Source organism: Erythrolamprus reginae, chromosome 13, assembly GCF_031021105.1.
Source record: "Erythrolamprus reginae isolate rEryReg1 chromosome 13, rEryReg1.hap1, whole genome shotgun sequence".
NCBI lineage: Eukaryota > Metazoa > Chordata > Lepidosauria > Squamata > Dipsadidae > Erythrolamprus > Erythrolamprus reginae.
In genome coordinates this window covers 9,734,104-9,743,207 of record NC_091962.1, presented here as the reverse complement: position 1 = coordinate 9,743,207, position 9,104 = coordinate 9,734,104, and the positions used below count along the sequence as shown (strand labels likewise).

At 42.1% G+C, this 9,104-nt stretch overlaps 1 protein-coding gene across 1 annotated transcript; it reads right to left on the bottom strand.

Moving 5' to 3' along the window:
- On the bottom strand, window positions 1–8,637 carry LOC139175401 (microtubule-associated proteins 1A/1B light chain 3C-like). The gene is made up of 4 exons (XM_070766502.1): window positions 8,221–8,637; window positions 6,524–6,579; window positions 3,619–3,725; window positions 1–1,019 (listed from the first exon to the last, which is right to left on the bottom strand). The coding sequence occupies exons 1-4, from the start codon at window positions 8,258–8,260 to the stop codon at window positions 857–859; spliced, it is 366 nt and encodes a 121-aa protein (XP_070622603.1). The 5' UTR covers window positions 8,261–8,637; the 3' UTR covers window positions 1–856.
- Window positions 8,638–9,104: the final 467 nt, after the last annotated feature.

Here is a 9,104-nt window from a genome sequence, read left to right as displayed (position 1 = left end):
TCCAAATAAACCTTTTAATAATTTAATAATAAATACACATTTTCCAGGCCCTGCCAGCCGCACACAACTTTACTTTGCATTTATACATTTCTTAACGTTTTTGCTTTGCAAATTTTTTCAACACTTTCCGCTTAAATCCTCCCCCCAGTCGCAACTAACCGAGTTCTCTCTCTCTCCCTGGCAAAAACTTGACTGGTCTATCCCACGCCGAGGTTAAGTTGTGCAATTCCTTCGGCGGCGAAGGGAAGTTAGTCCTCCACTATTGAGCTGAGCTGAAATTACTACAAATCCCAGCAGCCTCGGCCGGCACAACCGAGGGAAAGGGATGCTGGGAGTTAGCGCCCAAATACTGTTTTCTCAAGCCTTGAAAATTGAGCGACTGGACTTTTAATTCCCAGAATTCCCCTGGCAGGAGGATTCTGGGAGTTGAAGTCCACCTTATCTTCAAGTTGCGTAAAGTTGAGAAACACTAAAAAAAAGCTTGGGGAGAGCTTCATTTCTTTATTTTGGGGGTGAGAAAAGACCGAGATTTGGGGGACTGGGAATCACAGGGCTCACCCCCCAAAACTGAACCAGGGGGTAGGAGAATCTGGAGTAGAAGACATTTAATCTCCCCCTCAAAAAAAACCTGGCAGAGGAAGGGAAGTAGCCAGATCCTTTGAAGACCACCAAGCAGAAGACTATTTCCACCGGAGCAGCTCAGGAAACCCCAAACCCGTAAAATCATTTCTGCATAACGTGGGTGGAAATTAGAAGCTCTGAGGTTCTGAAGGCTGCAAAAAATTAATAAAAACGGGCCCAGCCAGGACGAGAGAAGGAAAGGAGACCCATTCTTCTTGAGAGGGTTTGAAGGCCCTCAACCGAACATCTCCTGGGAGGCGTACGTCACGTAGAGGAAGCCGTCCTCGTCTTTGTACAGGGTGTAGACTTCACCCATGGTGGCGGACATGTTCACGAGGCTGTGGTCACCGTCCACCAGGAAGTAGAAGGCCTGCGTGGACCTCAGGCCCATCCGGTTGCTGCGGGAATGGGAGGGGAAGAAGGACACGCAATGTTGAGATCTCAAGGGCCTTGACATGGGAGTGTGTGTGTTTGTGCGATTTCCAAAGTTTCTTACATGGTCCAAGGATGGATGAAGGCGGGGCTAGAACTCGCCCCGTCTCCTGGTGATCGGACCAAAGTCACCTAGCTGGCTTTTGTATCTAATATGGGACTAGAACTCCTGGTCTCCTGGTGATTGGCCCAAAGTCACCCATCTGGCTTTTGTATCTAACATGGGACTAGAACTTGCCCTCTCCTGGTGATTGGCCCAAAGTCACCCAGGTAGCATTTGTTTCTAACATGGAACTAGAATTCACCCTTGCCTGGTAATCATTCCAAAGTCACCCAGGTAGTTTTTGTTTCTAACATGGAACTAGAGCTCGCCATCTCCTGGTAACCAGCCCAAAGTCACCCAGGTAGCTTTTGTTTCTAATATGGAACTAGAGCTCACCATCTCCTGGTAATCATTCCAAAGTCACCCAGGTAGTTTTTGTTTCTAATATGGAACTAGAGCTCAACATCTCCTGGTAATCAGTCCAAAGTCACCCAGGTAGCTTTTGTTTCTAACATGGAACTAGAATTCACCCTTGCCTGGTAATCAGTCCAAAGTCACCCAGGTAGCTTTTGTTTCTAACATGGAACTAAAACTCACCCTCTCCTGGTGATTGACCCAAAGTCACCTAGCAGTCTTTCCTGTCTAAGGTGGGACTAGAACTCACTGCCACCTGGCTTACTAACCTGGTGCATTAACCACCAAGCTTATTTTCAAAGAGCAGGAGTGTAAGCCTAGGCAAAGTTTCGCTTTTTGGCACCGCCTGAGCCATTCCCTAGTTTCCATTGGATGACATCATCCTAAATTGATTTATGTTTGCCTTTCCTGCATAGAGTTGATAGAATTTTGGCCTCCTACCGAAAAAAACAGCAGCGTTCAAGTCAGACTTGATCAACGCTTGTAGGGACAGGTTCCCTTCCAGCCGTTCCTCCATAAATCTTATTTATTTTTATTTTGTAATTTTTTTAAAAAATGGCCTATTTGGGTTAAAATAGTCAAGGAAACCTGGTTTGATGGGGGGGCAGTTTTTTCCCCCTTCACTCCACTAGTCTTTCCCTGTTTTAAACTCTCTCCTCTCTCTCAATATACTCTATACAATATAGAGCCAATACACTATACAGTACAGTTTAGAAAAGGGGCTTAGAGATCATCTAGACCAGTGTTTTTCAACCAGTGTGCCGCGGCACACTAGTGTGCTGTGAGACATGGTCAGGTGTGTCGCAAAGCTCAGAGAGAGAGAAAAATGAGAGAGAGAGAAAGAGAGAGAGAGAGAGAAAAAGAGAAAGCAAGTAAGAGAGAAAGAAAGCAAGAGAGAGAGAAAGAAAGGGAGAGAAAAAGAAAGCGAACGAGAGAGAAAGAGAGAGAGAGAAAGGGAACAAGAGAGAAAGCAAGCAAGAGAGAGAGCAAGAGAGAGAAAGAAAGAGGGAGGGAAGGTGGGAGAGAGAAAGACAGGGAGGTAGGGAGGGAGAAAGAGCAAAAAAGAGGAAGGAAGAAAGAGAAAGAAAGAGGGATGGAGAGAGAGAAAAAAAGAGAAAGAAAGCAAGAGAGAGAAAGCAAGCAAGAGAGAGAGAAAGGGAGAGAAAAAGAAAGAACGAGAGAGAGAGAAAGAAAGAGAGAAAGGGAACAAGAGAGAAAGCAAGCAAGAGAGAGAGAAAGAAAGAGAGAAAGAGGGAGGGGAGGTGGGAGAGAGAAAGACAGAGGGAGATAGGGAGGGAGAGAGAAAGAGCAAAAAAGAGGAAGGAAGGAAGAGAAAGAAAGAGGGATGGAGAGAGAGAAAAAAAGAAAGCAAGAGAGAGAAAGCAAGCAAGTAAGAGAGAGAAAGCAAGAGAGAGATAGAGAAAGGGAGAGAAAAAGAAAGAGAACGAGAGAGAGAGAAAGGGAACAAGAGAGAAAGCAAGCAAGAGAGAGAGAAAGAGAGAGAAAGAAAGAGAGAAAGAGGGAGGGGAGGTGGGAGAGAGAAAGACAGGGAGGGAGGGAGAGAGAAAGAGCAAAAAAGAGGAAGGAAGAAAGAGAAAGAAAGAGGGATGGAGAGAGAGAAAAAAGAGGGAGGGAGAGAAAGAGGGAGGGAGAAAAGAGAGAGAATTCTTTTTGTCCAAACTTTTTTTAGCCGCCCCCCCCCCCCTCAATGTGCCCCATGGTTTTGTAAATGTGAATAATGTGCCGCGGCTCAAAAAAGGTTGAAAATCACTGATCTAGACCAACCCCAATTTTAAAAAAATCTTCATTCTGGTGAGTAGATCCACCTGCACTTCAACCCCATTTCACCAGGGCCAAATCCAGAAATCCACTTGCTCTCTTTTGTGGGGGGGTTGGGAAACAACACTTCCTTGTTAATGATGGTTTAATGACTTGGTTTTCAAATGCTAATCTAGTCATTCATTCACTCACTTAAACCCCATTTAAAAATCTTCATTGGTTTTAGCAAAAACATCCTGGCATTTCTCTATTTACTCCCCACCTGGAAGAACCCCCCCCCTCCCATGCTTTCTTAATTAAATTTTGCTTGCAAGATTTCAAATGCTCACCGGATGATGGCTGAAAACTGGCCGATGGTGAAATCTCGAGGGACTAGAAACTTCACCTTGCTTAAAGCCGGCAATATTTTCTCCTTCGAATAGCGTTCCAGAATCACCTGCAATTAACCCAAGAGCTGAGTTTGAGAAGGTGGAAAGAATAGGTGTGAGTTTCAACTGGTGTGTTTGTGCCTACTTGTGCCGGCACAAGTGTGTATACAACACTGGAGGGATATTAAACAAACCCCTCTGGCTTCATGACACAGCAGAAGTGGAGGGGAAAAGAGAGAGAGAGAGAGAGAGAAAGAAAGAAAGGAAAAAAGAAAAAAACAGGAGGGAAGAAAAGAAACAAAAGGAAGGAAGGAGAAAGGAAAAAAGAAGGAAAGAAGGAAGGAAAAAAGAAAAACAGAAGGAAGGAAGAAATAAAAGGAAGGAAGGAGAAAGGAAAAAAGAAGGAAAGAAGGAAGAAAAAAGAAAGAGAAAAACAGGAGAAGGAAGCAAGAAATAAAAGGAAGGAAAGAAGGAAGGGGAAAGGAAAAAAGAAGAAAGGAAAACAGGAGAGAAGGAAGGAAGAAATAAAAGGAAGGAAAGGAGAAAGGAAAAAAGAAGGAAAGAAGGAAGGAAAAAAGAAAGAAAAACAGGAGAGAAGGAAGGAAGAAATAAAAGGAAGGAAAGAAGGAAGGAGAAAGGAAAAAAGAAGGAAAGAAGGAAGGAAAAAAGAAAGAAAAACAGGAGAGAAGGAAGGAAGAAATAAAAGGAAGGAAAGAAGGAAGGAGAAAGGAAAAAAGAAGGAAGGAAAAAAGAAAAACAGGAGAGAAGGAAGGAAGAAATAAAAGGAAGGAAGGAAGGAGAAAGGAAAAAAGAAGGAAGGAAAAAAGAAAGAAAAACAGGAGAGAAGGAAGGAAGAAATAAAAGGAAGGAAAGAAGGAAGGAAGGACAAAGGAAAAAAGAAAAACAGGCGAGAATGAAGGAAGGAAGGAAGGAGAAAGGAAAAAAGAAGGAAAGAAAGAAAGAGAACCCCAAGTTCACTACTGTTGTGCAAGAGGCTTGCCCTTAACCCTGCTGTTCTGTTCGGGTCTATTTGACCCGAAGCCAAGTTTGAGTCCCTGTAAAAAAATTTCCCTGCATATCTGAAACTTGAAATTTCATGACTATTCATCATTTCAGGGGTTCTCTCTATGAGAATTTTTTTGGGGGGCTGGGGGGCTTAGTTTTTGCTGGGCAAAAAAAGTTACAAATCTTCTGTTCCTGGGTCACCCTGACCCGGACCGAAAACTCTTCATTTGCAGTGCTTATGTTTGGTCTTTTTGAAAGCTTTTTTCACTTGGAAAGTAGTCTGAACATTTCTGCACACAATGATATGAAAATTGAAATGAAAAAAGTAATTCTTATTGGTTTATTTTGCTGATATAATGCACGCCCCCCCGTTTTTGTGAAAGTTTTTTCAATTTATGGATAGTTTTGCTTGCAAAATGCATTCTATTTTACTGAAGTTGGTGTGGGATTGGTAGCTTGAACATTTCTGAATATAAGAAAAATATAAAGGAACTGAACAAAATGATTCTTACTGGTTTTTTAACATCAGAAATAAGGCCTTCCCTCCCCCCTCAGCTGCTTGCAACCATTTTCACTTTTTATTTTTTTATGCTCCAAATCCGAAATATTCTTTAAAATCTTAGGCATTCATTTACTCAATTTAACAATGCTGACCATCAAAAAAATATTTGTGGGGGTGGGGGAAAAATTTTTTTTCTGGGCAAAAAAAAAGTCACACTTAGTCTGTTCGGGTCATATAGACCCGGACCAAAATGATTTTTTTTAGGCACTTGAATTTGGTCTTTTTGAAAACCTTTTCAACTGGAAAACTAGTTTGAACATTTATGAACATAATGATATGAAAATTGAACTGGAAAAATTGAGACTTATATTTTTATTTTGATCAAAAAGCCCCTCCCCCCATCCTTTTTTAATTTTGTGTCAATTTCTATTTTTTAAGGCTACAAATCCCTAAGGAATTTTCCCCCAAAAGGTTTGATATACTAAATTGAACATTTCTGAATATAAGAAAAATATAAATGAACTGAACAAAATGGTTCTTATTGGTTTATTTTTGCCACAAAAGGGCCACCCCCCCTCGGCCTTGTTGTGTGCCATTATTGTCACTGTTTATACATATTTGTCTAGAAATATTTGGAATATCCTTTTGAAAATCAACCACATTGTAGCCAGAGAACTAATTTTATGAAACAAATCCATTTTACTAAAAAAAAGTATGTAAGTTTGAAATTAACAGCATAATTTTTATATAAATTGAAATAATTGAGGCATACTTTATGTGCAAAATAAACCAATATGCATCAATTTTTCCAGTTCAATTTTCATATCATTATGTTCAGAAATGTTCAAGCTACCAATCCCACACCAATTTTAGTAAAATAGAATGTATTTTGCTAGCAAAACTATCCATAAAGTGAAGACTATTTAAAAAAAACGGGGGGGGCGTGCATTTCATCAACAAAAGAAACCAATATGCATCAATTTTTCCAGTTCAATTTTCATATCATTATGTTCAGAAATGTTCAAGCTACCAATCCCATACCAACTTTAGTAAAATAGAATGCATTTTGCAAGCAAAACTATCCATAAATTGAAAAAAAATTCACAAAAACAGGGGGGGGCATGCATTATATCCGCAAAATAAACCAATAAGATTTACTTTTTTCATTTCAATTTTCATATCATTGTGTGCAGAAATGTTCAGACTACTTTCCAAGTGAAAAAAGCTTTCAAAAAGACCAAACATAAGCACTGCAAATGAAGAGTTTTCGGTCCGGGTCAGGGTGACCCGGGAACATAAGATTTGTTACTTTTCTTAAACAGAACAGCAGGGTTAAGAAAATTCACAAAATACACCTACCGGTAGTTTGTAAGGAAATTTTATCCGGATTGCAGCCACTTCATTCTTCCGGGAAGCTAGAATAATAAGTTTTTCAAACATTGGAAAGAATTCACGATGGATTGTGGATGGACATTCCCAGCTTTAATAATTGTGTGGTTTCCTATCCCCCCCCCTGCAGGTTCACACATCACACTAAACCTCAATTTATCCATGGTTTGCGAAAGGAATTCCAGTCAGCAAAATCCACTAAAATGTGACTTTGCAAGTACACAAGAATTTGTTTTACAACTCAGAAAACATGGTTGTTTAGTTAAGCATACTCCTCTCTCTCTCTCTCTCTCTCTCTCTTTCTTCCTCTTCCTCTCTCCCCCTCTCTTTCTTCCCCTCTCTTCCTCTCTCTCTCTCTCTTTCTCCCTCTTCCTCTCTCCCCCTCTCTTTCTTCCCCTCTCTTCCTCTCCCTCCCTCTCTCTCTTTCTCCCTCTCTCCCTCTCCCCCTCTCTTCCCCTCTCTTCCTCTCCCTCCCTCTCCTCCTTTTTCCTCTTTTTCTCCTCCTCTCCCTCCCTCTCCACCTCTTTTTTCCCTCTCTTCCTCTCTCTGTTCCTCTACCTCCCTCTCCCCCTCTTTCCCCCCCTCTTCCTCTCTCTCTTCCCGTCTCTTTCCCTCTCTATCACTCAAACACACACACACACAAATGGGACAAGCCAACCACCCTTTCCTAAAGCCAAATCATGGTTTAATTGTGGTTCACAGCAACTTCTTAAAGTTTGTCTATCTGCAGAGAAATGACTTTTAAGGCCTTTTAGCAGCCTTAATCCCAAAGCTTAAAAAATTATGTTGGCTGGGAATGATGGGATCTGTAATGCCACCTCTTCTAGAGAGCTTGGAAAGCCAGTTAGATCCCAATAAAGTGCAGTTGCTTGCATTTTTATAGTAGGACACAAACAAACCATTCACATTTTATGCTAGATTAAACTTGGGTCCTTAATTCTCTTTCTTTCTTTCTTTCTTTCTTTCTTTCTTTCTTTCTCTCCTTCCTTTCTCTCTCTCTCTCCCTCCCTCCCTCCCTTCCTCTCCCCCTCTCTTTCTCAACCTCTCCCGCCCTCTCCCTTCCTTCTGAAAATTATAAATAAATTCCCAAAGTATTTTTGCTGCTATGGATATTAATAATTATTCAAATGGCTGCAGCTATATTAATATTTATTAAAAACTGATGCTTTTGCTGTTTGTACGTTTCCCACAATTACACGATAGGATTTTAACATGCAATTATTTTTCTACGCAGGCTAGCAAGTAATTTTGAATTCAGAGGGCCCCCCAGATATCTTGGGGGGGGGGTCTTAAGGGTCCTAGGATCCCAAACACCGCCCTTAGCAATTCATGGACAGATAATGGAAGGGCCCTTGTAAGTTCATCTAGTCCAACCCCGCCCAAGCAGGACACCTTGGTTAAGTATGTCCAGAAAACTGAACTAACCCGAGTCTGCTCGGGTTTTACTTAACGTGGGGAAGCGTATTATGGGGAAAACAGGTCGTTGGAATAAGCTCTAAAAATGAAGAAAATAACCCTCCAAAAAATAAGGTGAAATGCCCTCCTTGGGCCAACAGGGGGCGGTAGCAATTGGGGTGGGAAGCACAAGCAATTGGGGGGGGGGGGACCTCCACCCGGGCGCGTTTCCACGGAGCAGGACAGAATCCCGGATCGCTTTAACTACTCACCGAAGGGTTTGCGGTGTTTAAAGCAAGGAAAGGAGGCCATCGGGAGATCCTACCGCTGGAGGCAAATTGACCACCCAAAAAAGAGGGGGGGAGGCAAAGGCGCGCCGAGATCTCGAGACGGCGTCTGCAATCGTCCCTCTTTAAGCCCGCCGCGGGTTAAATAAGCGCAAGGTGCGCGCATGTCCCCACCCTGCTTCAGGATCGGGGCTAGTTCTGCTTCCGGGCGAGGGGGGGGGCTTTCCACAGCCCCAGAGGCGCTTCCAATTCATTTTGGAAGCCGCTGGAATTGAACCCAATGCTGGATAGGCTAGTCGGAGTTTCGGGGGTCTTGGGAACTCCCCGCCACTAGGTGTCAAAATAAAACGAGATTTATTCGCGGTTTGGGGCGCAGGGGCGGAGGTCTTTAAACCAGCCCCAGGTGTAAATTTATTTCGATTTATGGATCCTTTGGCTACCTGAATACCCATATCCCACTATTCTTTGGTTGCCTTTTTTGCCAGTTTTTTTCTACATTTTTCTTGTTTCCTTTGTTTTTATTTGTTAAAATAATAATAATAAACAGGGCATCAAACCTCCCATCTTCTCTCTTAAACCCTACCCTTAATTTAAGGTTAACGAGGGTGTGTTGTGAGTATTTGTGTACATCTCCAAATCCTATCATTGTTATCCTTAAAAAAAAAAGTCACCACCCAGATGTTGATCCATCTCATAACTGTAGGATTTGTAACTGTATTATAAATCCTACAAACACACATACACCAGGAGCAAAAGAGGTTTATAAGGTCAACTTTTAAGTCTGGTGGACTTCAACTCCCAGAATTCCCCAGCCACCTGGGGAATTCTGGGTGTTGAAGTCCCCAGGCTTAAACATAGAGACATAGAAG